At 68.4% G+C, this 26,305-nt stretch overlaps 5 protein-coding genes across 16 annotated transcripts in view; 2 read left to right on the top strand and 3 right to left on the bottom strand.

Annotated features, from left to right (window-relative positions):
* The first annotated feature begins 340 nt into the window (after positions 1-340).
* Positions 341-9,126, top strand: PDZD7 (PDZ domain containing 7). Of its 2 annotated transcripts, XM_030030563.2 has the most exons (17): positions 341-875; positions 1,567-1,974; positions 2,159-2,299; positions 2,707-2,881; positions 3,222-3,398; positions 3,614-3,761; positions 3,990-4,050; positions 4,494-4,919; positions 5,419-5,622; positions 5,814-5,855; positions 6,063-6,220; positions 6,411-6,502; positions 6,636-6,727; positions 6,808-6,879; positions 7,539-8,030; positions 8,359-8,459; positions 8,612-9,126. In XM_030030563.2, exons 2-17 carry the CDS (start codon positions 1,782-1,784, stop codon positions 8,759-8,761), a joined length of 2,724 nt encoding a protein of 907 aa, XP_029886423.1. In that variant the 5' UTR covers positions 341-875; positions 1,567-1,781; the 3' UTR covers positions 8,762-9,126. The 2 variants fall into 2 exon arrangements, with proteins under 2 accessions (XP_029886423.1, XP_029886424.1); XM_030030564.2 differs by lacking the exon at positions 5,814-5,855 and having other exon boundaries at positions 342-875.
* A 185-nt stretch (positions 9,127-9,311) lies between these two features.
* LZTS2 (leucine zipper tumor suppressor 2) lies at positions 9,312-15,852 on the bottom strand. Its single transcript, XM_030030565.2, is given in 7 exon segments — positions 9,312-10,642; positions 10,738-11,007; positions 11,524-11,556; positions 11,559-12,041; positions 12,412-12,879; positions 13,990-14,058; positions 15,818-15,852. Coding segments are annotated over 5 exon segments (1,896 nt in total). The 5' UTR covers positions 12,841-12,879; positions 13,990-14,058; positions 15,818-15,852; the 3' UTR covers positions 9,312-9,961.
* Positions 15,853-17,047: 1,195 nt separating this feature from the next.
* Positions 17,048-22,518, bottom strand: TWNK (twinkle mtDNA helicase). 2 transcript variants are annotated; one of them, XM_030030310.2, is made up of 5 exons: positions 20,994-22,518; positions 20,255-20,495; positions 19,472-19,579; positions 18,961-19,102; positions 17,048-18,290 (listed from the first exon to the last, which is right to left on the bottom strand). In XM_030030310.2, the coding sequence occupies exons 1-5, from the start codon at positions 22,516-22,518 to the stop codon at positions 18,033-18,035; spliced, it is 2,274 nt and encodes a 757-aa protein (XP_029886170.1). In that variant the 3' UTR covers positions 17,048-18,032. The 2 variants fall into 2 exon arrangements, with proteins under 2 accessions (XP_029886170.1, XP_029886171.1); XM_030030311.2 differs by having other exon boundaries at positions 17,048-18,254.
* On the top strand, positions 22,481-23,667 carry MRPL43 (mitochondrial ribosomal protein L43). Its single transcript, XM_030030312.2, has 3 exons — positions 22,481-22,647; positions 23,101-23,207; positions 23,438-23,667. The coding sequence occupies exons 1-3, from the start codon at positions 22,517-22,519 to the stop codon at positions 23,650-23,652; spliced, it is 453 nt and encodes a 150-aa protein (XP_029886172.1). The 5' UTR covers positions 22,481-22,516; the 3' UTR covers positions 23,653-23,667.
* A 58-nt stretch (positions 23,668-23,725) lies between these two features.
* SEMA4G (semaphorin 4G) overlaps positions 23,726-26,305 on the bottom strand; it is a 29,675-nt gene continuing 27,095 nt past the window's right edge. For 9 of the 10 annotated variants that reach the window (XM_030030304.2, XM_030030306.2, XM_030030299.1 and 6 more), the window contains 2 exons: positions 24,963-26,243; positions 23,726-24,748 (listed from right to left, as the gene is read on the bottom strand). In XM_030030304.2, coding sequence (XP_029886164.1) covers positions 25,387-26,243 — 857 coding nt within the window. In that variant the 3' untranslated portion in view covers positions 23,726-24,748; positions 24,963-25,386. The remainder of the gene's footprint in view (positions 24,749-24,962; positions 26,244-26,305) is intronic. The other variant, XM_030030300.1, reaches the window with a different exon arrangement.

Genomic DNA, 26,305 nt, shown 5'->3' with positions numbered 1-26,305 from the left:
CCGTGGGTGTCCGTGAGTGTGCGGACAGGCGGCACGGCGGGGCTTGCACGCGTGGGCGTGCGCAGGGCTATAAACACGCATGCCGTGGACGTGTGCGTGCATGGGGTGCGTGTGTGTGTGGGTGCGTGTCCCCACGCCGGCCGTGCCCCCCCAGCCCCTGACCCAGGCGCTGCCCCCCCGCCCGCTGCCGGGGTGCCCCGGGGGGGCTCCCCCAGGGCGCAGCGCGGCCCCTGCCCCTGTGGGAGTGGGGGGACCCCCCCGTCCCGGTCCCCGCCCCCGCCGCCCGGCCGCAGCCCCCCCGCAGCCCCCCCGGCCGCCGCGCATCACCTGAAACCGTCGCGGTGTCGGGTTCGCGCTGGCGGCGGCGGCGGCGCCGGGCCCCGCCGGGGGGTCACGGCCAGCCCGGGGTGGAGGCGATGCCCCCCCCCCGGGGAGGGGGACACGGGGGGACACCGGCTCGCATCACCGGAGTGAGCGGGGGGGGACACGACACACCCCCTCCCCCGGCCGTGCCTCAGTTTCCCCTGTGTGCCCCCGCGATGCTCCGCGCTAAGGGGAGGGCTGGGGGGGGCGCCACACCCCTCGCCCCACGCAGCACCGCGGGGGGACGCGCCCCTCCACGCCCCACCGCGCCGTGTCCGTGGGACAAACACACACACACACACACACAGGGCTCCCCCCCCCCAGCTGCAAGGCCAGCCCTGGCCGCTCGTGATTGACAGCTCCCGCGCCCGATGGCCGCGCCGGTCCCGCAGGGGCAGCCAATCCCCGCGGGCGGGGGGGCCGGGAGGCGGTGCTGCCCGCCCCCCCCCCGGCCTCTCCATCCCCCCCCGCGCTGCCGGGTGTCTCTTTCGCAGGTGGCACCATGGGGACAGGTGAGGAGGGCACGGGGCGGGGGGGAGGGAGGGTGGTGGGGGGTCCCCAGCGCCCCTTCGGGGAGGGGGCACCGCCGGGTGATGTTGAGGGGGCAGCGGGGGGGCGCCGTGGGGGGCCGGCAGGCAGCGGGGACACCGGCGTGTCCCCCCTGGCCGGGGCCATCACTTATTTATTGAGGTCAGGCTGGGGCGAGCGGGGGACGAAGCGGGAGGGGCCGTGGTGGCGTTTCACCCACGCCTGGAAAATCCCCGCGGGAACTGCCCCGGGGGGCAGCGGGCCCGTCCCCTGCCCCACGGCAGCTCTCTGCGGTGTAAATCCGGAGCGGGTCCGGGGAGGACGGGGAGGGGATCTCCCCCCCTCCTGCTGCAAAGCCTCTCTCCCTAGGGAGGGGCCGGGGGGGTCAGGTCTTGCTCTTCGGTGTAAAGCTGAGGTCCCCACGTCCCCTCTCCAGACCCTTTCCGGATTTACGCTACTAGCTAAAGCCCCTTTGCACCCCTTACTCCGGATTTACGCTGCCAGGCAAAGCCCCTTTGCACCCCAGCATCCTTGCCCCGGGGCAGGGCAGCCTGTGCCCACTGCCACCATAGTGGTACCCAGGAGCCCTGCACCACCTAGTTTGGACCCCGGGGCTCTGTAGGACGGGAGGGGACGGGGCTGGAGAGGGGGTCACGAAGCTCCTCGTCCCCCCAGGCTGTGCCACTGCCCCCGGGACCCGTCGTGCCAGCGCCAAGCACCCACGCCAGCCGGCCCCGGCATCGCGCTGCTAAGAGGGAGCGGTGCCCGAGCCTGGGCATGTGCTGCTGGACTATGCCATGTCCCCCCCCGGCCGGCGGGCAGCCCCGGCCCCGTGAGGACGCGGCCAGCCCCGAGCCAGACGCCGGGACGCCGGGGTGCCCAGCACCGCCATGGCCCAGGGCTGGGACGCGACGCTGTCGGGGATGACGGCGGGCAGCCGGTCGCGGAGCTCCAGCAGTGAGGCCAGCCTGGCTCCCCACTGCCTCCTCAGCAAGCAGAGCCGCCTGCTCAACGGGGCCACCCGGGGCAGCCGTGCCACGTCCCCCATGGGCCGCGTCATCCTCATCAACACCCCCATCGAAGGTGCGTGGGGTGTCCCAGCCCTCTGCCCACCTGAGTGGCCAGGGGGGCCTGGACGCCTGGGTTCCCTAGGTCTGGGGGCAGGGAGAGTTGTCCTGGGACTGGGGACATCCCCAGCGAGGGAGACCCCCCCCCGCCATTGCTCGCACCCAGCCCAGGTGACACGTCCCGTCCCCTGTCCCCACAGCCAGCAGCAACGAGAGCAACATCATCAATGCTATCACGGTGGAGAAGAGCGTGGACGGCAAGCTGGGCTTCAGCGTCCGTGGCGGCTCCGAGCACGGGCTGGGCATCTTCGTCAGCAAAGTGGAGGAGGGCAGCGCTGCCGGTAAGTGGGGCAGGGCGAGGGACAGCAGTGGGGACAGACACGTGCCAGTGAGACCCTCTTGAGAGGCTCCCAGTGACACGGTGCTGCAGCGACGATGCCACCCTTCATGGTGGCAAGCCACCGTTCGCTTCCTGCCACCTCTGGCTGTGGGGTTTTCAGGTTTCCCAGGGAGAAGGGCAGGGGACGGGAGTGGGCAGCCCCGAGCCGATGGCTCTGAGCTCCATCCCCAAGTCACACTGAGGTGACAAGCCCCCCATGCCTGCCACAGCCTCAGTGGGATTGCCAGGCATTCCCACCTCTCTTCCCATGGGGTTTGGATCAGGCTGGGGACACGTGTAGGGAGGGGACACCAAACAAGGGTATCGGTGCCAGGTCGGGTGCTCAGCCGAGCCGTGTGCTCCTCGCAGAGCAGGCTGGGCTGTGTGTTGGTGACAAGATCACGGAGGTGAACAGTGTGAGCCTGGAGAACATCACCATGAGCAGCGCTGTCAAGGTCCTCACCGGGAACAACCGCCTCCGCATGGTGGTCCGGCGGATGGGCCGCGTGCCGGGCATCAAGTTCTCCAAGGAGAAGACGGCGTGGTGAGCAGGGCGTCCCCCACGCCAGCACCCCAAAGCCCAACCCCATGGAGGGCATGGTGGGGAGGCTCAGTGGGGGATGCTGGGGGACAGGGAGGATCCCAGAGATGGGGGACCCCCAGGGTGGGGGGGTATTGGAGGTCTCTGACAAAGGTGGGGAGAGCCCAGGGTGGGGCACAGGATGGGATAGGAAGGTCTGGAGCAGGCAGGGTGTGCGCAAACCCCATCCTCAACATCCCCCATTCCCATCACTCTCCTCCACTGGGTGATGCCAATGGCCCCATCCTGCTGGAGGACGAGAGCCGGACCCTCGAGCCCGCCCAGCACTGTGCCCATGCTCCAGGGTGGATGTGGTGAACAGGCGCCTGGTGGTGGAGAAAAGCGGCTCGACGCCGTCTGAGAGCGGCTCTGAGGACGGGCTGCGGCGCATCGTCCACCTCTACACCACCTCCGACGACTACTGCCTGGGCTTCAACATCCGCGGCGGCAGGGAGTTTGGCCTCGGCATCTACGTCTCCAAGTACGGCCGCCCTGGGGGGCATGAGGGGGACGCGGCACCCCGATGCCCGCCGTGCCCAAGCTGGGGCTCGGCATCCCCTCCCTGGCAGAGCCCCCTCATAAGACTGGGTATCACCTGTGGGTGCTGGGGCACAGGCCACCCGGGTGGAGGTGTGGGGCAGGAGCAGAGCTCTGGGGAGGGCTCAGCCCCATCCCGCCCCTCCCCTGCTGCCCTAGAGTGGACCCCGGGGGGCTGGCGGAGCAGAACGGCATTCGAGTGGGAGACCAAGTCCTTGCAGCCAATGGAGTCAAGTTTGAAGACATAAGCCATAGCAAGGCAGTGGAGGTGCTCAAGGGGCAGACTCACATCATGCTAACCATCAAGGTACCCGCGCCCGGCCCCACGGGACCCCTGGGCGAGGGGGGGTGGTCAGCACGTCCCCACGCTGGCGCTGCCCCAGCTTGGCTGGGAGCCCACGGGGCTGGTGCGGCTGCTGGCTGGTTGGGTTTCAGGCGGGTGGGGAGGGGAGGGGGGATGCATTATTCATGGCTGGCACTGGATCGGGTTCGTCCGGCGTGCGCTGACCCCCTCGTCCTCTCCCCCTGTGCCTAGGAGACAGGACGGTTCCCTGCCTACAAGGAGATGGTGGCCGAGTACTGCTGGCTCAGTCGCTGTAAGGGCAGTGCTGCGCGGGTACTGGCAGGGACACTGGACTGGGGCGCGGCGGGGCTGGGACCCCCATGCAAGCAGCATTTGGCCACCGTGGGGAGGGAGAAGGTCCACATGCCATGGGAGTCCCATGGCCTTGGAGAGGGCATGAAGCTCCCTGTGCCATGGTTAGCATCCCCACAGTCCTCATGGGCTTGCAGGGTGCTACCTGTCCCCAGTCCTTGGACATGTCCCCATTCTTGGAGGGGACATGAAGATCCCTATGCAATGGCCAGCAGCCCGCTGGTCCCCACAACCCTGTGGGACCGCACATGTCCCTTATAAGGGACGCAGAGCTCCCCATGTGACAGCCAGCAGCCCTGCAGTCCCCGTGGCCCTACGGGTCCCCACATGTCCCCACGGATGCCCCACATTGTGTCACCCCATGTCCCCACTGTGCCTTTGCAGTGACCAACGGGCAGCTGCAGCAGCTGTCTCAGGCCTCGGAGACCAGCTCCTCCATCTCTTCCTACTCCTCGGGGCCGGCGCCGGGAGTGGTGAACGGCGTGGGGACAGCCGCCTCGGGACCCCCTGCCCGCACTGTGGACGTAGCCATCTCCACAGAGGATGGACCGCGGCGGAGCTGGGTACGGGAGCGTGCCGAGCGGGCCATGCAGACCGAGCCGGCTGCAGAGGGGCTGCCAGAGACACGTCGCACGGTGCGGCCCCCTGAGCTGCTGCGGGACACGGCCATCCGGGGCCAGGGCGCCCGCGAGCCCCCTGGCACCCACCCGCGCCGGACCTTCGCCCACTCGCCCAAGACGGCGCTGCTGCTGGCGCTGAGCCGGCCCCGGCAGCCCATCACGCGCTCCCAGAGCGACCTCACCGTCGCTGGTAGGCACCAAGGGCTCGGCCCCACGTGTGGGACTCGCCCCTGGCTGGGGTCCCCTTCCAACCCTGCACCCCCAGCCCTGCGAGTCCCACAGCTAAGCCCCGGCCCCACATGGAGCCTGCCCCCTGCTCGAGCATCCTATAGCCCCTGACCCACATGGATACCTGGTCCCCTGCTCCTGGGCATCCTATAGCTGAGTCCCTGGCCCCTACCCTGGCACCCTATAGTCCCCAGCCCATAGGGACTCCTGGCCACCAGCCCTGGACATCCTATAGCCCTGTGTAGCCCCAGGCCTGTCCTTGGGGCTTGCTGGGCACCCCAAAGCCCAGCCCTATGGCACCTGGAGACCCGCTGCACCCCACAGCAGGACTCTCTTCCAGGCAGTGCCCCCACAGTAGCCCCCCCACCCCCCCCCCCCCCCGCCAAGTTCCCTGCCCCCAAACACCATCTGGGGTGACATCCCCTGGCCTCTCCACTCCAACCCCCCCCCTCTGTCTCCAGAGGAGAAGCGGAAGAAGGAGAAGCCAGAGGGACAAGGGGCACGGGGGGGCCCCCCGGGGCTGCACCGCTCCAAGACCCTCGTCAACCTCTTCTTCAAGGGGGGCCGTGCCACCAGCCAGAGCTGGGCCCCCCCCAGCCAGGAGCTCCCCACCTCCGACCGCCGGGCACGCGCCAAGTCCCCTGGGCGCCCCGATGGGGACAGAGGTACAGGGGTGGGGGACAGGGCAGAGAGGGACCCAACCTGGGAGTGGTCCCCCCTTCTATGGACACCCGTTGTGGCATCCCTGGCATGGAGGGGGGCATGGGGTGGGGGTCCCCAGGCATGCAATTTTGGCAATGGGCAGCAATGCCGCTGGCCTCCCCCAAGCGCTCACACCTCTCCATCTACCTTGCAGTAGGCGCTGTGCAGAAGTTTGTCATCCGGAGCCTAAAGCGGGGTAACGGGGGTGCCCGTGTGCCCGGCGGGGGGGGGGGGGGTTGGTGCTGCAGGGCAGGCTCTGCATGCGCCTGGCCCCGCGCTGCATGTGTCTGTCCAGCTCTGGCATGGAGTGATCTGTTGGGGTGGGGGGGGCATGGGGGTTTTTGTGGGATGCCCAGAGCAGTCCTTGCCCTGCTGGCCACCCCTCCTTGCTGTGCCCCCCCAGAGAAAAGCCGCCGTGCCAGCATCCTGGGCCCTACGGGCATCGCCGCCCTGCAGCCCAACGGCAGCGACCCCGAGGCCCGGCTCCCGCACATCCAGGACACCGCCGCACGCCTCCTCAGCCCCGACGAGGTGACGGCCGTGCTCCGACACTGCTCCCGGGTAAGGCACCGCGGGCAGGGTGTGGGCAGGGTGGTACCGGCACCCCCGGGCTCATCCCCGGGCAGCTCCTGCATCCTGCTGGGCACTGCCGTCAGCGCTACGTGCCCACGTTAAGCTCTGGGAGGTAAACTGATGCACGGGGCAGGCGGTGGGGGGCATCCGTCCGCTGACGCCCCTCCTGCGCCCACAGTACCTGCACGAGGGCAGCGTGGAGGATTTGGTGCGGCCGCTGCTGGCCATCCTGGACCGGCCTGAGAAGGTCCTGCTGCTGCGGGATGTGAGGTGGGTGGTGCTGGGGGTACCGCGATACTGCCCAGCGGGGTGGGACGGACCCAGAGGCTCACATGCTCTCTTCAGCCCTGATCACACTCCATCCCAGAGACTGCCACAACCTGTCCTCTCTCTGCCCCGGCAGGAGCGTGGTGGCCCCCACGGACCTGGGCCGGTTCGACAGCATGGTGATGCCCCTGGAGCTGGAAGCCTTCGATGCCCTGAAGAGCCGCTCAGGTAGAGCCTGGCCCCCTGGGGGGCAGCGGGCAGGGGTGGGTACAACTTGGGGGGTGACCGGTGGTTCTCCCTGACTGCAGTGCGCTCACCTGCCCTCCGCCCGGCCCACCACGACGTCCCCCCCAAGAGACACCTCATCACACCAGTGCCTGGTGAGTGCCACGCCACGGGGTCTGCCTGGCCGCCGGGCTGCCCCATGATGGGGGGGGGGTGCAGAGTGGAGTGGGTACGGGGGCAATTTGGGGGAGGAGGAAGGGAGCTGGGGTGCAGGGGGTCCCAGGGGAGAGGGCATCTGGTGTCCCTGGGTGCTGGGAGGCCCTGGAGTAGCAGGATCTGGGGATCCTGGGTGCCTGGGGGTCCTGGGGAGGACCTGGAGTCCGTGGAGAGACCTGGGGTGCCTGGGGGTCCCTGGGTGACAGGTCCTGGGGAGGGGAGCTGGGGTGTCTGAAGGTCCCTGGAGGAGGAAGATCTGGGGCCCTTGGTGCCGCAGGAGTGTCTAGGTAGCAGAGGTCCTAGGGCTTTGGGGTCCCCAGGGAATGCCTGGGTGGCAGGGGTCCCAGGGAGTGGGGCTGTGGGGTCCCGTGGGACGCCTGGGTGGCAGGGGTCCCAGGGAGTGGGGCTGTGGGGTCCCGTGGGATGCCTGGGTGGCAGGGGTCCCAGGGAGTGGGACTGTGGGGTCCCGTGGGACGCCTGGGTGGCAGGGGTCCCAGGGAGTGGGGCTGTGGGGTCCCGTGGGATCCCTGGGTGGCAGGGGTCCCAGGGAGTGGGACTGTGGGATCCAAGGGGGATCCCTGAGCCCCTCTCGTTACAGACTATCGGGGTGGGTTCCTGCTGAAGCCAGTGGGGACCGCAGAGCCGGAGGAAGCTGGGGGGCTGCAGGCGAGCCCGGCCCGGCCGCGGGCCTCCCCCAGCCCCCGCCGGCTTCACCCCCGCACCTACACCCCGCTCCCCGACGTGCCAGTGGATGCCTACGCCTGCGCCAGCCGGCCCCTGCCCGCCGCCGGCCCTCGGCCCCCCAACTGGCTGCTGGCCGAGCCCCCCCTGGGCGAGGGGCACGGGCCCTCGCACAGCCCCTGGCCGACCTGGCGCAAGGACCCCCCTGGGACGGTGCCCGACAGAGGGGCCGAGGTGGTGGGGAAGACCCGGCGGGCACGGCCCCCCCTCGCACCTCTCTTTGGGGGGCCGGGGGGTGAGGCAGGGGCTGGGGCAGCCACCAATGGCCCTGGGGATGCTGGCAGGGAGGAAGAGGAGGAGGAGTATCGGCTGCTCACTGTCACCCTCTCCAAGCTGAAGCACTCGCTGGGTGGGTGGCACGTGGGTGAGACCCCAGGGGTGGGGTGGAGACGGGCTGGGGACCCTCCTCCTGGCACCAGCATCACTGGTATGGGTGGCACTCCATTGGCAAGGGGCACCCCATTTAGGGGGCAGGGGGCAAAACCCCGAGCACTCCTCCAAAACTAGAAGGGGAGAAGAGGAGCTGCCCCAGCCCCTCGTCCCTCATCTGTGTAGGACCTACCAAAACAGGGCAGGAAGGACGGAGGCACGGCTGCCCAGGGGAGGGGGTGCCGTGTCTGAGAGCAGGGGTGGGTCCCAGCCTGCCTGGATCCGAAGGTCTCGCGGTTCCCTTGCAGGGATCAGCATCTCCGGTGGCATCGAGTCAAGGGCGCAGCCGGTGGTGAAGATCGAGAAGATCTTCCCTGGGGGAGCTGCCTTCCTCAGTGGCATCCTCAAGGTATGGGGGGACCATGGGGGGGACCCAGCACACCCCAGGGGCTGGGCAGGCATCCAGACCCCCCCATCCTATGGTGCCACTGGGTGCTGGCAGTCCTCTGGCACCCCAAAGCAGCTGCACTTCACCCCACTGCCTTCCCTCACGGGGGCCAGGCTGGGCAGGAGCTGGTGTCGGTGGATGGGGAGAGCCTGCAAAACGTCACCCACCAGAGGGCTGTGGACATCATCCGCCAAGCCTACCGCAACAAAGCCAAGGAGCCCATGGAGCTGGTGGTGCGGGTCCCTGGAGCCCCCCTGGAGTGATGCTGCACCCCCCGCTTCGAGGACCCATCCCGTGCTCCTGAGGAGGTGGGTGGCTCATTCCTGCACTGAGCTGTGGCCAGTCTCAGCACAGCCACAGGGTGTGAGAGCCAGACCCACCCCATGGGCATGGAGGAGCTGCCTACAGCAGGACCCGAGGGGGGGCACCACTGGCAACGCAGGAGGAGCACAGGTGGCCCCTGACCCTGCTCCGGACACACAGACACAGCCCTGAAAAAAACCACAGCCAGGGGCTTGTTTTTAATCGGCGTTTCCAGGCGGTACACGGGCAAGCCGGGCTCTGGGAACGGGACACAACCAAAATAAAGTACAAAAATCCCCCCCCGGACCTGGGGGCGACCAAGCCAGAGCTGGGCACGGCCAAGCTTTTCCTTTGGTTTTACGCCCCTGGGTGCCCAGCTGGGCCCCCCCACCTCTGCCCACCCCAGGGGTGTCCCCAGGGTGTCCCCAGCTGGCACCCCCAGCACCGTGCCCCTCTCCCCTGGCAGACTGGGCATCACAGGGGCATGGACCAGGCTTTTTTTTTGGGGGGGGGGGGGAAACAGAGGGATGCTGGGGGCAAAGGCATGGGAAAGGCACTGAGGGCAAGCTGCCCCGTGGCAGAGGTGAGGCGGGCACAGACAGGCAGGGTGTGAGCTGGGAGAGGGTGATATGTTTTGGTAGGTCCTATAAAAATAGAGTTATTTAAAATGGCACAGAAACGAATCCCCTGACAAACACATGGGGAGCAGGGGGAGGGAGGCTGGCATGGGCAGGGCACACACCATCCCCTCTGGAAGTGGCTGGGTGACGGTGCCAGCAGGGATGAGAGGGAGGGGACAAGCCAGCCCTCTGCCTGCCCAAGGTGACCCTGGCCGAAGCCAGTGCCACTAATCCCCCGGGCGCTAAGAGGATCAGCAGGAACCAGCTCCGGGCAGCCCCGAGGCCGGGACTCGGCCCCCACCTTGCCCCACATCTCACAGGCAACTCCCCGCTGCTGTGGGTGCTGGTGCACCCTCGCCCCAACACCTCCATGCTGGGGAGGGGGCAGCGCCTGCGGTCCCCTCTGCCCCCTCCCAGTGCCAGCGGTCTCTGCAGAGCCAGGGGGAGAGCAGGGATCCCCTGGAGCTCCACAGCTCCCAAAATCCCAGGGGCTGGAGGCCCCTCCTGCCCTCCGAGCACAGGGTGAGGGCAGGCAGCATCTCAGATCTCGGTGGCCGTGATCTCCTCGAAGGGTGGGTCAGGGCCGGGGGGGTCACAGGGCTCAGGCGGGGAGTCCTCCCCCTGGAGCCGGAGATGCTGGAGCCGCTGCTCGAGCCGCCGGTTGCGGCGGTACATCTGGATGTAGCTGTATTGCAGCTGCTTCTGGTAGCGGATGACCCGCTCCTTCTCGCCCTGCCACGTGCCGCGCTCCTGCTCGAAGGCGTCCCGCTGCTCCTGCCCACGCCGCCGCTCCAGGGCCACCTCCGCCCGCAGCCGCTCCAGCTGCCGCCGCAGCCCCGCGCCGCCCCGGGGCTCCTCGCCGGGTTGGGGACATCCCTCGCCGGGCGGGGGGCACCCCTCGCCGGGCGGGGGGCATCGCCCACGGGTGGCTTCCCGCAGCCCCGCCAGCTCCTGCTCGAGCCGTCCGGCTTTGGCGCGGAAGAGGTCAGCCTCGCTCTTGCGGCGCTGCAGTTCGTTGGCGCAGACCTCCAGCTCCAGCGCCTTCAGGCGGGCGGCCTCCTGCAGCCCCTGCGCCCGCCGCTCGCCCGCCTGCAGCTGGGCCCGCGCCTCCCGCAGCTGAGCCCGCAGCCCCAGCAGCTCGGCTCCCCGCTGCGCCAGCTCCGCCTGCGCCTCCTTCAGCTGCTGCTTCAGCAGCGAGATCTCCCCCGACTTCTGGCACACCTACGGGGACGACGGGGCTCAGGCGCCGGCCGGGAACCCCCCTACCAGCCGGAGCCCGCACCCCCCGACTCGCCCAGCGCCGTGGGGCGACTCACCTCCCACTTGGTCTCCTCCAGCCGGGGTGCCAGCTCGGTGCGCTCACGCTGGAAGGAGGCGCAGCGACGCTCCAGCAGCTCCCGCTCCTGCAGCAGCTGGGCCAAGTCCTCCTGCAGCTGCTTCTTCTCCTGCTGCAGCTGCAGCACCTGGAGCTGCAGGACCTGCTGCCCCCGCTGCGCTGCCTGGGCCGCCTGCCGCGCCTGGGCCGCACAGCGCTGCCGCAGCCCCTCCAGCTCCTGCTCGCAGCGCCGCTGCTTCTCCTCGTACACCTGGGTGGGGGGCACACAGGCGCACACGCACGCTGGGGGGGCGGGGGGGCGGCACGGCACCCCCCCACTTCTGCTGTCCTCCCCAGGACGGGCACCCCTTGCCCACAGGGAGGGGAGCGGCGCATCCCCCCCAAATGGGGGAGGGGTCCAGAAAGGGTGCGATGTGGTGATGCCCCCCTCCTTCTGCGCCCCCCCCCATCCCTCTGCATGCTGTGCCCCCCGTGTCAGCACGCCCAGCCCCACCACCAGCAGGGAGAAGACGCAGGTCCCAGGCACATTCAAAAAAGGGCGCCCCAAGAGGAGGCACCCCATCTACAACTGGCCCCCTGGGACTATATAGGACCACCCACCAGAGGGGAAAACCCCATTCCCAGACCCACAGAAAAAAGCATCCCTGTACAAGGGTCTGTACAGGGTCCCCAAAGGGGGTCTCTGCCCCCCAACCAGGGGTGATGTCCGCACGAGGTGCCCCGGGGAGGGGGACCGGGACAGGACAGGGGGACACCAGGGGCGTACCTGGCAGATGGCCACCTCGTTCTCGTCCAGGCTGTGTCGCGCAGGAGCCGCAGCTCGGCCTCCCTCTCCCGCAGCTTGTCCTCCAGCTCCCGCACCAGCATGGCCTCCTCACCGGGCAGGGGCGAGCGCCCACAGGAGCCGCTCTCTGAGGAGGGCCGGCCCCGGCCGCTCAGAGAACCTGTGCTCTTGCTGGAGGACGAGCGCCCGCTGTCCGAGTTGGAGGGGCGGCAGCCCCCCGGAGGCTCGGGGGGACCGTGGGGGGTGGCCGGCAGGGCGCTTGCCTCGGGGTGCTGGCTGCAGCCCGTGCTGTAGGTGGGCAGGCTGGAGAGGGAGTTGCGTCCCGAGTCCGAGAGGGTGCTGGCGCGGCAGCTCAGGGAGCCGGGCTTCTCGGCACCCAGCAAGTGGGTGAGGCTCACCTGGCTCTCCGAGAGCCCTGGGCGCGTGCCCGGCTGGGTGCTCCGGAGCTTGGGCACCACCGGCTTGAAGGCCATGGGGCGGATCAGGGTCTTCTCCACGTTCTGCCAGGGGAAGAGGGGAGAGAGGAGGGGCTGGGCTGGGGGGGGGGACCCATCACCCTCCCAAGGGGCTGCCTGGGGTGGTGATGGGGGAGCGTCCCCAGCCCCAACACATTTGCACCCCGAAGAAGACGGGGGCCGGTCACTGCCCGCTCCATCTCCCCTCCGTGGGGTGCCCAGGTGGGCTCCCACACACACCCCTGGCACAAAGGAGGGGACACCAAGGGCACGAAGGTGGCCACCTCCCCAGGGACACCAAAAATGCGGCCATGTGGCCCCAGTTCACGTGCCCAAGCCAACAGCCCCAGCGTGGCACGAGGAGCAAAGCCAAGACCCCAGCACCCACCCAGCCAGCTGCCGCCCCCCCCCTCACCTCCTCCAGCTTGCCGGAGACGGGGACAAGCTTGGGGGGCGGCCCCCGGAGATGATCACTGGGGGCTGGTTCATCACGGGGCTCATCCGAGTCGCTGCAGAGGCTGGCGGGAGAGGGGCCGTCGAGCCAGTCACCGCAGAAGCCCCCGTTGGAATAGGCGTGGGTGACGCCTGGCATGGCCGCGCAGGGCTCCTCGGGAGACGGGGGGTCCCTGGGGGTGGCCCGGAGCAGCCCCTCCTGCTTGCGGAAGGAGGCGGTGGGGGGTTCCCCGTCACAGGGCTGGCTGGCACGGTCATGGCAGGGCCGGCTGGGCAGGAGGCTGCCGACGCTGCCCATGGTGGTGAGGGGCGAGCGGGCGGCAGCGCGGAGCTGCGCAGCCCCCTCAGCGGCGGCCTCGAGGGGCACCGGCAGCGTCTGCACGATGGCCATGGCGGGGGGGCCCCCGGCGGGCAGGGGCACGCGGGCAGCCTGCGGGCAAGGGAGACTGGGCATCAGAACCATGGGCACCGCTGGCCATGCCCCACGGGCTGCCAGCATCCCCAGGTGGGCACGGGGGCACCCCCAGACCCCTGGCCACCATCCCCAGTCTCATGGGCATGGGGCAGCCCAAAGGGAAGCAGGCAGAAGGAGATGCCAAATGAACCAGAATAAAACTGGGATTACCCGGGGCAGCGGCACCAGCACCCCCCACAGCTGGGCTCAGCACCCCGGTGGTGCAGCCTGGGGCTGCCAGGGGCTGTGGGGTGCTGGTGGCACCGTGGGGCAGCAGCGATGAGGTCCTGGCCCCCGCCGTGCCCTGGCGTGACCCCGCCATGGGAAGCGTGCCAGGGCTGGAGGCGAATCCCGAGAGGCCCGCGGAAAGCTGGCTCCTGGGCAGCCTGCCTGCCTGCCCCACGGCGCCCGCCAGCACAGCCCCCACGGAGAGTGGGGGGCAGCCCCACACACTGGGGACAGCCATTTTCACTGCCTCAGAGCCCCCACCTCTCTGCAGCGACCCCACAGAGGGTGCCCCCACCCCCAAGCATCCACAGTGGGGCGCAGGGTCCCCTGGAGACAGCCACCAAGGGGGCAGCTGCCAGGCAGGCAGGTGGTCCAGTATGCGGGCACCAGGCTCTTTCCCAGCCCCAACACACGGGTGCCCCTTGTTCCCACCCTGCACGCCCCCCTCCAGCTGGGGGGGGCTCTGCCAGTGCCCTGCTGCGGCCCCCCCTGCCCCAACCCATGCCATACGCCCGCGTGACAGGAGCCAGCCGACGGGCTGGATCCGTCCCCCGCTGCCTCATCGCATCTCGCACATGGCTGCGGCTGGCACGGGGCGCGGGCGGGGGGGGGGCCGCTGCCCGCATGGTCTCGCCCGCCGAGCTGTCACCTGAAATCAATCCGCCTGCCAGCAGCCAGGGGCGGGGGGGCGAGCAGGGTAGAGATGCCGGCGAGCCAGCCCCCCCGCCACCATCACCCCTGCCATCACGTGCCGTCCCCGGGCACCGTGATCTCACACCGTGCCCATGACACCCCTGAGTGGGAAGGTGGGTGACACACCACTCCCCCCACAACCCTCCTCCACCCGGCCCCGCTCACCTTGCCAGCCGCTGCCCATCCGTCCGGTCCACTCGGGCCCCTGCACCACGAACACGGCTCCGCCGGCCCCTGAAGCGTGAAGGAAAAAGAGGAGGGGGTCAGGGCCCCAAACGGCAGCGGGAGTCCCCATGCCCTCCCCCACACCCCCCTGCCCAAGCCCCCCAACCGGCAGGGCCAGGACAGGCGGTGCCAGCGTGGCACAGAGGGTGGCAGGGGAGCCTGGCAGTAGGTACGCTGCTCCCAGCACCCAGGGAGGAACGTGGCCCCCCCCGGGAGGGGTGGTGGGGACAACGGCCCCCCGTGGGGACCTGCCGCTGCTGCAAGAGCAGGAGCAGGGATCGGAGACCAGACGGGGACACAGGACCCCCAACGGGACATCTCGGGGCCCCCTAACCGCAGCCAGCCGAGGCGCAGCACCCCACCCCAGCGAAACTCTCCCGGGACGTGCAGGTTAGGGGGTCGCCCGTGGGGACAGCCGGGTCTCCGCACGGCCACGGAGGGGCCACCACCGGGGCCCCACGCTCAGCGGCTGGGGCTGGGAGGCGGTGGGAAGGGACTCCATCTTCTCCCTCCCGCAAGCCCCCACGGCCTGCCGAGAGGGTCCCACCGCTGCCCGAGGGAGGCAAGTGCCTCAGGAGGGGGTGGCCAGCCCGCCCGGCCGCCAGCGCCCTACAAAACCTCCTTCTGGCCACCCAGTAAAACCAGTCAGCAACTGGGGTGGCGTCACCGCCAGCCGCTCCGGCCGGAGCGCAGCGAAGCCGGATCCCACCGTTCCGACCCCGAAACGGCAAGGGAAGACTCAGCCCCTGCTCGGCCGGACCCCCACCCCCCCGGGGGCTCCCGTGCCTTGATGGCACCTCAGGGCCCCCCCCAGGGCAGGGGGAAGCAGCCCCTCATTCCTCCCCACGCACCCGGCACGTGTGGGGTGGGCACCCCCCCATGCTTAACTGTGCCCTCCCACCACTCCCCCACATCCCGAGGCTCCCTGGTTGGTGCTGCCCCCCTTGTCCACCCCACGACCCCCCTTGCCCTCCCTCCCACCCACTCCACGCTGCCCCACTGAGCCCCCCAGCGCCCTGCCTGCCCCACGGTGCTTCCACCCTGCACAACCCCACAGCACCCCTAAGTGCCCCGTGGCACCCCTGGACCCCCACTGCCTCACAGTTCCCCCAAAGTGCCCTAAAACACCCCCAAAGTTCCCCACGACACCCCCAAAGCGCCCTACAGAGTCCCGGGGCCTGTACTGCCCCACAATACCCCAAAGTGCCCCACGACACCCCCGAAGTGCCTCGCAGAGCCCCTAGGCTTCTGCTGCCCCAAAATGCCCCTGAAACACCCCAGAGTGTCCCACAGAGCCCCTGGGCCTCTGCTGCCCCACAGCTCCCCCAGAGTGCCCCTAAAGCACCCCCAAAGTGCTCCAAAACACCGCCAAAGTGCCCCACGGCGCCCTGGGGCCCGCACTGCCCTACAGCTCCCCTAAAGCACCCCCGAAGTACCCCGCAACCCCCCAAAATGCCCCACAGAGCCCCTGGGCCTCTGCGTCCCCAGGACACCCCCAAAGCGCCCCTGAAACATCCACAAAGCACCCCACGGTGCCCCAGGGCCGCCGCTGCCCCCCCAAGAGAGCCCCGGACCGCCCCCCCCTCCCCGCCAAGCGGCCCCCAGGGGCCCGGCCCCCCCCAACACCCCAAGCGCCGGCAGCTCCCCCGAAGAGCCCCCAAACCCCCTCCCGAAGCGTCTCCCGGGGCTCCCGCGCCTCGGCCGCCCCACGGCTCCCCCCGGCCCGGCGGGACCCCCGGGCGCCCCCGGCCCCGGCCCCCGCACTCACCGCGGCCCCGCTGCCGCCCTCCCGCGCTGCGCCGCGCCCCGCCGCCCCGCCCCGCGCCAGGCCACGCCCCCCGAACCCCCCCCCCCCCGCCAGACCACGCCCCCCCGTTCGGCGAGGCCACGCCCCCCCCCCGCGGGATGGGGATGGGGAGGGGGGCTGTGGGGTGCGTGGGACGGGAGCCCCCGCGTGGGTCACCGTCGCCCAGTCGCGTCGATTCCTGGGGATTCCCGGGCTGGCGGGGGGGCTCGTCCCCTTCTTTTCACCAGCCAAGCCCCCCCCACCTCGAGGCTCTCCATCCACCAAAGCAGCCCCCAGACCTGCAGGGTGAAGGTCATCTGCCGAGGATATGCCCCCCCCCAAATTATATAGGGAACCCAGCGCCCCGCCAAGGGGGCTCGGGGGGGAGGGCTCTGCCCCGTTTGACATCAGACGCCCCCATCCCCGCCCCCTCCGTGAGATGCTGCCGCTGTTGCCACCCCCCGGCTCTCCGAGAGCCCCAATCTGGGGGAAAAGGGAGGAAAAATAAACTCACATCAACCCACCCGCAGCCCGGCGAGCCGTGGGTGCCCACCTGCCCCACGGAGTCCGGGATCACCCAGGGTCCGCCCCCCCAGGCTCGGCTCCATCACCCCCTCCCAGCACCAAGGAGGGATGGGTGGGAGATGGGGGTCCTGAGTTTTCCCGCTACCCCACTTCCACTCGACAGCCCCATGACAGCACCCACCCTGGGCTAAACCGGCGCGGGGGGGGGGGGGGGGGGGGGAATGGGTGCCAGGGAGCCGGAGAGGGCCCTCAGGCCAAGGGGGGACACCCCCAGCCCTCACCCACACCACCGTGCAAACCCTGACCCAGCTGTGCTGGGGACCTGGCTCCCCAGCCTTACCTCCGCTTCCCCGGGACCCTCCTCCGCCATCACCCCCAGCCTGCCCTGGGAGCGGGGGCTCACACCTGCACCAACAGCACCCAAGGGTGCTCTCCGGGAGAGCCGGTGCACCCCGGAAACCAGGGGCCGGGTGTGTCCTGCCCGCCCGCCCCAGCCCCTCATTATGGCTCAGGTTAGAACTATGCCCGGCATGGAGGCTGCTAATAATCCGTGTGCCAGGGCCGGGGCGGGATGCTCTGCACAGCGAGGGCATCCCCTGGGGGTAACCCCCTCCTCGGCCAGGGTCCCCCCCCCCCCCAAGCCCCAGGGGCTCCCCGGTCACAGGGATAGTGGCACAGAAAGGGCACTCACATTTATGCTTTAATAAAAGTAGGAAGGGAAAAAAAACAACAAAGGGATTAGACCAAGATCCGGCCGTGGACTCGTCCTACCACGGCGAGGACTGGCCAGGTCACAGTATTTGCTGCCCAGAGCCTGGAGGGCATGGGGGTGGCCTCCCCCCCAGCCCAGTATTGCAAGGTAGGGCTGCTCCCCCTGAGGTTTTACTGCTGGTGATGCCTCCCAGAGAAAGGGGCTGGGGGAGACCCTGAGCAAAGGGGGCTGGGTCAGGCATTAGCCGACCTGGCGAGTGCCACGTCGCACCCGCCAGCACAGGAGGACGCCAGCGCTGCTGCCTTTAACCTGCTGCGAGCAGTGATGCCACGGGGGTCCAGCTCCCATCCTCCCACCACATCCCACGGGCAGCACACAGCTCCGGGAAAAGAGCCATCCACAATCTCCCACGCTTCCCTGCACCGCCTTCCCCTCACTGGCTCCATCCCAGCCAGGATTGAGCTCAGAGACCCCCACCCGTGTCGTGGGGGTTCCCACCATGTGTACCTCTGCACAGTCCCCCCACACAGTCCCTCCCACCAGTCACAGCCCAGGATTTTGGCTCCATTTTAGCCACCATTTAACAACCTACCCCAGGTCCAGAGCTCCCCAAGTCTCAGGGCTGAAGGTCACTGCCCCCCGTCACACAGCCCACACTGACTCTACTCCCCCCACCCCGTGCTCCCGGCACTCAGCACCAGTACGGAGTGGCCAGCGTTTGCCAAAGCACCCTCCCCTGGCAGCTCTTCTCTTGGACGAGCCCACTCCTCCTCTCACGGTGGCCCCACATCTCAGGTACACCATGCTGGCGGCCAAGAGGCTTGTTCATGCAGGAGGAGAAAGGGCCACAGCAGCACATGGCTGCTGCTCCGGGGGGAGAGGGGCTGGCGTACCCCAGCCCCATGCTCCCAGCACCAGTCCCCGTCCCTCCAGATGGACCGAAGAAGAGACCTGTCAGGCTCATGGCTTCTTAGAGTCTCCCAAGCATCCCTCTGGAGCTTTCTTGGCTAAAAGCGCCTTCTCCTCCTTCATCTTCTTCAGCTTGACTTTGCTTTTGCCGGAGGACGAGAAGGTGAGTGAGGCCTTGCTGAACTCCAAGGGGAAGACACCCACGTCCCCATCGAAGCGGTTCTTGGACACCTGCAGGTAGCGCTTCCCTGGCCCTGTCACCAGCTTACGGTCCTGCAGGATGAGGACATTGTCGGCCTCCTGGCTGGCCTGGGGAGAGAAAATCATCTCCAGGAGGGTGCTGGGGATACAGGCAGAGTCACGGGGCTCGGAAGTGCTGCCCGGCTCCTTTGAGCCCTGTTACAGGATATCCCAGGCCATGGAAACTCCAGCACCTCCCTGACACCAACCCCTTGTCTTCCCCTGGGACATTCCAGAGACCCGCCGGGCAGACAGGCTTGAGCTGAAGCCACAGCATGCCCGGGGGAAACACGGGAGGGCCGTGAACACTCACAGAGGACCTCCTGCCCACCACTGCAGGGTTGTTTAGCATCGCAGCAGAGACGGGAGCACTGAGAGAGCCCAGCCCTGCACCCTCCCTGGATCCTGCTTTAATTATCTCCTACTACATCCCACTCGCAGTCAATGAGCATTAATTAACTGCACCTAAAGCCGCAACAGAGCTTTAGCTGGCAAAGGGTTTGCTCCCTGTCTGCATCTCCTTGCCAGCTTGCCAAGGCCTGGCCAAATCAGGACTCCACACATCTTCAGCAGGCGACAGGAGTCCTGGGGACATCCTGCCCCTCACACACCTTTCAGGTCCCCAGCAATGACTGAGGGTGCTGGTGGGAGCTGGGGACAGCTGCCCAATGTATCCCAGCCCCTTCCTGGGAACACGCTGTGCCCGAGGGACAGGAAGGGCCGCCCTGGCCCAGCTCACCTTGGCAGAGCCAAAGATGGAGGCCGTCTGCAGCTCCTTCTCATCATCCTCCTTGCGGGGATGGATGACCAGTGTGATGTGGCAGGTGTTGTCTGTGGCGAACTTGCGGAAGGCACCAACAATGTAGTCCTGGGCAGCGAGCCTGCCACAGCAGGGAGAACGGGGTCAGGGGCTGGCACTGCTTGGTGCGGGGCGGGGGGGGCAGCAAGGTGCTGCCAGGTTCAGCCCCACAGCCCGAAGCACTCGAGGGGCTGGGCTCACTCTCCAAGAGGCAGCTGGGCCCACATAGGCAAAGGGATGGAGCATGACAGGGATCGCAGGTAACCAGCTCACCCTTTCCCACCTCTTTCTCCCCAGGGCAGTGATCGCCCTTCAACGAAACAGGACTGCCAGGCAGGATGAAAGGGGATGCCCTGTGTGGGTCCCCAGCCCCTGCTGTGACACTCGACAGGGCCAGCTCCAGGAACAAGGGTGGCGGAGGAAGGAGGGGACGGCTTCGGAGAAGGGCTACCTGTCCGCAGAGAGATGCTCGTGTCCCATCATGAACTGGAGGTTGTCGACGACCACGTGGGTGATGTCATACATGTAGACGGCATGCTGCATGGTGTCAATCACCGTCCTGGGCAGGGAAAGACTGGGATCAGCCCCGGGGATCAGTGGAGGCAGGGATGGGGATGCTGAGCCGGGCAGAGGGACGGGGAGAGGCAGAGCTGGGAGGTATCAGCCTGGCTGTTGCTGGGCCCTGGGCACATTCCACCGCCACATCTCCTCTGTCCCAGGACAGGCGCAGCCCCACCCCCACAGGTAAGGGCGGCTGGATCAGGAGGACCCAGCTGCTGCCCACCATCCCGCAATCCCCCTGGCCCGTGGGGACCCTCAGGGCGCATGGGCATGCGTGAAGGCACCACAGCACCTGGTGAATAAAAGGACCAGGCGGTGCCTGTCCTCCCTCCTCAGCAAACGGCAGCGCTGCCAGGTGAGCAGGGTGTGGGGGGCATGCACGCTGCCAGGGGCAGAGGTTGGTTTTAGGGAAGCCACCTAGCACAGGGACAGGTCCTGTCCCTTCACCCCCACCCCAGAGGGAGGCTGTGACAGTCCCCGTGACAGCAGGAATGCAGTCGGTTGAGCCACACGGTCCCCACGTGCCAACCCCGGGACTTGAACAGCCCCAGTGTGCCTCCTACCAGCCCCAAATCTGCAACCCGCTGTGGGGGAAGAGCCCCAGCTCCCTAAGGCCCCACAGCACATGCCATGAGGGGTAAACACCACTGGGGGTGAAGGTGCGCGACCATACTTGATGTTCTGCTGGCCATGGAAGGTCATGAAGTAGAGTGGGAGGTCCTCGAAGCGGTCAGCCCACTCGTCATACAGCTCCAGCTGGTCCTCCAGGCGCTGCAAAGCGAACTGCGTCAGCATGATCTTGGCCAGGCGGATGTTGCTGATCTCGAAGCTGCCCCACAGCGTGCACACCCCCTGCATGCACAAGTCCAGCGCGTACTCACTGATAAAGGTCGTCTTCCCGCTGCCTGTCGGGCCTGGTGCAAGGAAACGATGGGAAGAATTAGCTGGGGGAGAAGATCTGACCCATCCTGAACAGGCTGAGGGGTTGTTTAGAGGTGGAAGCACCAGGCAGCAGGATAAAAGCAGCCCATCCGCAGCACTCCCATCATAAACAAGGAGCATCTCGTGCCAGGCTGCATGCCTGGGTGCACATGTGTCACCGTCAGCGGGTCCCTGCGGGGCGCGGGAAAGGACTAGGCAGCCAGCTGGGGGCACAGGCAGGGCTCAGACAGGAGGTGGTGGGTGGCAGCCCTTTCTGCGCCGCCCCAGGCAGGGAGCCCATCACAACACTGGCATGCCTGGTCCCACCATACCTAGGAACGCGCCCCAGCCTCTTGCACACCCCCAGAATGGGCTCAGCCAAAGCTGTGAGCAGAAAGGGACCCAAAAGACTCGTGAGGTGTCACCCTCAGGAGGGTGAAGCCACCAAAGAGCTCTCTGCTACCCCTGTTCACCAGCCAATTGCCCATCACCTGTGAAGATGGTGAGCTCCCCTCTGCGGTGTCCTTTGAGGAGCTTATTGAGCTCAGGGAAGCGCGCCCACTTGACGCCAGCCACCTGCTCAGTGTTGACCAGCTCCCCAAACACCTCCTCACGCAGCTGCCGGAAGGAGACGATGGATTTGTGGCTGGCGGGCAGGGCAGTACGCAGGATCTTGGTGAGGTTCAGGCCCTGGTTCAGAGCCTCCAAGGGCCGGGGCTGCAGGTTGCCGGGGCGCACCAGGGAGCAACGCTTGAGGCTCAGCTTGCGGGCAAAGAGCTTGGCGGCTTCCCAGGAGCGCAGGTCCTCGCCCAACCACAGCGTGATGCGCTTGAACTGCTCCAGGTAAGGGAGGAGGGCAGGGGGCAGGCAGGTGGCCCCCCGCGGCAGGGCCAGGCTGGCCACCCCTGTAGCTTGGTGCAGGGCCAGGGCATCCAGCTCCCACCCAGTTAAGACCAGCTCTGTGTCTCGGCGGCCGATCAGGGGCAGCCCAAAGAGATTGCGGTAGGAATCGAAGCGGGGTAAAGTCTCTTCCACGTAAGCGATCGCATCCCCCTTCTTCTCCACCCTCAAGAGCTTCAGGCCCTTCAGCGTCGCATCGCGGGGACTGAACCAGGGGAAGACGAGGGACTTGGCAGTCCTCAGGTAACGCACCCCAAAGCGTTTCAGGGTGGCGTCCGTCACCAGGGAGATACCGAACATGGCCTTGGTCTCGTTGGTCTCGTCCTCGTCCAGCAGCTCCCAGAGCGGCAGCGCCCGGTCCCAGATGCAGCGGGCGTCCTCGCAAGCCCGTCGCGCGTCCTTCTCCGCTTCCTCCGCGCCAGTGGTGGGAACGCCGCGGTGCCGCAGCTCCACGTTGGCCTGGAAGTCCTGCCAGGTGCCCTCGGCCAGAGTGGCCGTGCACAGGAAGCTGCCCGTCATCTTGTCGATGAAAAGCGTGTAAGGGGCGCTGGTGGCCGGCGGCTGGTCTTGCTGGCCGTCGGTGAAGAGGCTGGGGGTGTGCAGGCAGCTGTACCCGTCGTGGAAGGGGATGCCCTGGGCCCGCAGGTACTGCCGGATCTCGGTGATGGAGACGGAGGGCACGGGCCCCTCGGGGGAGGGCAGCACGTCCTTCTTGTAGCGCCGCTGGGTGAGGCGGCCCAGCGCCCCGGCCCTCAGAGAGGCTCCCTTGCTCCTCGCCCCCCCGCACAGCAGCGGCAGGAGGCGGCCGGCGGCTCTGCAGGGCCGCAGGGGCACCGCCGCCATCCTGCCCGCGCTCCGCCTCCGCCTCCACCTCCGCCTCCTCCCGGGCCGCCCCGGCACCCGCCCGTAGCCGCCGCCGATCCGGCATCGGCGGCCCCGCGGCCCGGCGCCGCTCAGGCCGCCCCCCTCACGTGGAGCTCCACGGACGCCGCCATTGCCCGACCCCGCCGCCGCCGCGCTCAGCGCGTCACTTCCGGGCGGCGGGCGGAAGCGGGTGCTCCCTTCTCCCCGCGCGGTTCCGGTTCTGGTTCCCGTTCCGGGTGAGGGCGGTGCCATGACGAGCCGCGGGACGCCCAGCCGGTTCCTGGCGGCCGTCCTGCACAACGGCGTGGGCCGCTACGTGCGGCAGCTCCAGCGCCTCCAGCTCCTCTTCAGCCCTACCGCGGGCGACGCCCGCGGCGCCAGGTACCGCCGGAGGCGCCGCGCCCGCGGCCCCTGGCCGCCGGGGATGGGGGACGGGGGGGGGCAGAGGCCTGGTGACCCCTGACCTGGTGGGCGAGGGGCTTACGAGAAGCTGTGGTGATCTCTGACCTGTCTGTGCAGGGAAAGGGGAAGGTGCTGCTGACATCTGACCCACGGGGGGGGGGGCGGGGGGCTGCGACCCCCAATCTCTTACGCGGGGGGGGAGGGACTAGAAGGTGGCACCGCTGACCCCTGACCTCCGACCCCACGGCGCAGGGGCAGGCTGGGCGATGACCTCAGACCTGCAGGTGACAACACCCCTGACCTCTGCACCGTGACCCCACCCGTGGGCAGGGCACCACGGTGGGGGTGACCCCACCTGTGACCTTTGCCCTGGTGACCTCCATCCTCTGACCCTGCTGGGCGTGGGGGACCCCCCCACACCCCCCCCCGCAGGCAGTTCGTGGAGGAGGCGGCCCTGGACTTCGCCCGGCAGCACCCCGATGTCGTCCTCTACATCAGCCCCCGCTTTGGCGCAGCCCCACTGCTGCTGGCTGAGTACCGTGAGTGTGGGGGGGGGGGGCACGGGTGGGTTTCAGGGGGGGCAGGATGGGGATGGGGCCCTCCGCTCCCCACCCTGCCCTGGCTCTGCACAGCTTCTGCCCAGCCGCAGATGGTACTGGGGCCGGCTGCCCTGCAGGACAGGGGAACAGCAGCTGCCCCAACCCCAGGGAGGGGTGGCAGCGGGTTGGGGGAGCCCCGGTTTGACACCCCACCCCCTGCTCTGCCACAGTGAACGGGACGGTGCGGGAGGAGCTCATCGCCAACAAGACGAGCGAGGAGATCGTGCAGCTGGCCACCAAGCTGGCTGGCCAGTCTGGCCTGGACATCATCCGCATCCGCAAGCCCTTCCACACCGACAACCCCAGCGTCCAGGGCCAGTGGCACCCCCTCACCAACAAACCCTCCGCCCTCACCGTCCGGGGCCCGCGCCTGCAGGCCCAATAAAGGCTCTGCTCCCCACCCTGCGCCTCTGCATCCATCTCTCCTCCTGCCCACAGAGACACGCTGCCACGCCACGTCCAGACAGAGCCGCGTTTATTGCCGGGGGCACGTGGGGCTGTGCACGAGGGGTGCCAGACACGGAGGGCAGTGCCCCTCCTTGGGGGGGGGGGGTGTGTGCTTGGGGGGTGGATTGCCCCCCCCCCCCCCCTCTTGCAACAAAAAGAAGGGTGGGGGCAGGATGGGAGAGCCCAGGCATCCAGCTCTTGCCTTTTCCCACTAAGCCTCGCTCTTCTGGGGCAGGAGGGCCAGGGGTCCAGCCCGTTAGGGACCCCAGGGGCTGCCACTCCCCTCCTGCCCCACCTGCAGGGCTGAGCTTCAGGCAATGTCCTAATCCTGGAGGTGCCAGTAAGGAACACAGAGGGGAGGACACACACCCCAGCAAGTCTGTCCCTCCCCGGCTTCTCCGGTGTCACCGCCTTGTCCCCAGCGTGTGAGATGCTTTTGTCACCCCAGTCCCTCGGGTTCCCCCAGGAGGCGGTAGGAGCAGAGGTAGTTGGGGGGATTTAGGGACAGTGGCTGCCCCTGGAAAGTGCCATGAAGAGCAGGAGGCCCCAGAGGGAGGCAGGTCCTTGTCCAGGGCTCCTCCTCACTGTGCGAGGACACTTCCCCTCCCACATGTCCCACAGGGGACAGGGCTGTGCCTGAACCCCAGTTCTCCAATGGCACCATGCAGGAGGGCGGAAATGTGGTGCCCAGGGCTGTGGGGGCACTACGGACATCGGGGGGTGGGGAGGGATGCGAGTGCTGCGCTGGTCCCTCGTCATGCTGTGGGGCATGGCAGTGGCTGCCAGTGCATCTTGCTGCCTGCTGCTGCATCCTGCTCTTCCCCTGCAGCGCCTTGGAGAGAGGGGGCAGAGCCCTGTCAGGGTCGGAGGCCCTGGGGGTGCCACCTCCCCAGGGCACCAGCCCTGAATTTCACCTGGGGCCTCCTTGCAGGGGGCACGTGCTGCTCCACCAGCTGCTCTGGGGCATTCGGGGACATGGTCTCCTTGCCCTGGCTCAGTCCCTCGCCGAATTGTCCTCTCCCGGAGAGGAAGCCCTGGGGGGACAGATGTGGGAGAGCGGGCAGGGGCTGGCAGCCACGGAGGCCACCCCCCGCAATGCGAGATGTGTCCGAGGCCCCTCTCCTGCCTGCGAGTGGGCAGCTGGGGGAAACCCCCCCCCGGCCCCACGCTGGGAAGGGACCCTGCACCCTGTGAGAGGTGCAGGAACCTCGAGCAGCCCCCCAGCCCCGCTCCCTGCTCCTCACCCACCTCTCAGCAGCAGTCCAGCTCCCATGCGCTGAGGGACGCCCAACGGGGCAGGCCAGAGTCCACGCGTCCACAACAGCATCTCTCACGCCTGGACGGACGGACAGACAGAAACTCTCCCTCCCCACCCTGGTGTCCACCTTCAGCTAGGCGCCAGCTCCTGCCTCCAGCTCGTGGCCGCCGTCGGTGGGTTTTTATACATAAATAGAGCTCCCAAATTTAAATAGATTATTTTTCTTTTTTTTCTTCTGTACAGCGAGTCTCAAAAGTGAGTGAAAAGCCGAAGGAACAGCCGAGCCCGGGCCCGGCCCGGCTCTGCCATCCAGGAGGTAGTTTTGCCTGAGTCTTGTAACACTGCTGGCAGGGGGTGGGAGAAGGGGCCGGAGGACAGGAGGGTCCCGCTGGCAGGACCCCCCCCCTCCGGCCCCTACACGGAGCTCTCGTCCAGCTTTTCCACCAGCTGCGTGTGTTTCCGCTTCTCCAGGATCTTGCTGAGCTCCTCGGTGAAGGATGCACTGTAGAGCGGTGAGACCAGCGGCTCCTCCTGCTGCTGCAGCAGCATGTAGCTGTTGCCGTTCATCTTGCGGAGCACGTTCGGCAGAGCCCCCACGCCATTGGTGAGCTCGGCCGGCAGCGGTGGCGGTGGCGGCAGCGGGGGCACGGCAGCTGGCAGCTCCTTGACTGGGGAGGTAGCAGCCGTGGGCGCCTCGCCGGGGATGATCCGCAGGCAGCCGTCGGGGTAGGTGAGCTCTTCCTCCTCCTCCTCCTCCTCCCCGCGGCGGCCCTTGCGCAGGCAGTTGGCCGAGACGGTCTGCAGCTCCACGCTGGCTGGCCGCGGCTCCCCCAGGACGTACTTGCCTTTGCGCTTCTCCAGGCAGGACACGTAGAGGAGAACGGTGCTGAGCACGGCGCACAGCACCACCAAGGCGACGATGGCGGAGACGTAAGCCACCTTCATGTCGCTGGCTGCCTGGCTGGCGGCGTGGGGCCGTGAGGCAGCCGTGGGGCCGCGAGGCAGCTCGGGCAGCACGGTGAGGCTGTAGGCGGCCAGCAGTGTCCGGAGACCCCGCTCCTCCCCATAGCAGCGGTACTCGCCGCTGTCCTGGGGCAACGTGTCCGTCACCAGCAGCCCGTCCACCCCAACACGCAGCCGGTCCTGCCCCGTGCCTGGCGCCTCGCTGCCGTTCAGCATCCAGACGGCTCGTGCCAGGTTGGAGTGCTGGTCGCAGGGCAGCAGCACGTCATCCCCCTGCAGCACCGTCCGGTTCTTCCACGGCAGGGAGCCTGCGGGGACACAAACTGCCTCGCACCCACCTCAGCCACCCTAAGGGACGCCGGCATCCCCC

Source organism: Aquila chrysaetos, chromosome 11 (genome assembly GCF_900496995.4).
Source record: "Aquila chrysaetos chrysaetos chromosome 11, bAquChr1.4, whole genome shotgun sequence".
Lineage (NCBI taxonomy): Eukaryota > Metazoa > Chordata > Aves > Accipitriformes > Accipitridae > Aquila > Aquila chrysaetos.
This window is presented reverse-complemented; position numbering and strand designations above follow the sequence as displayed.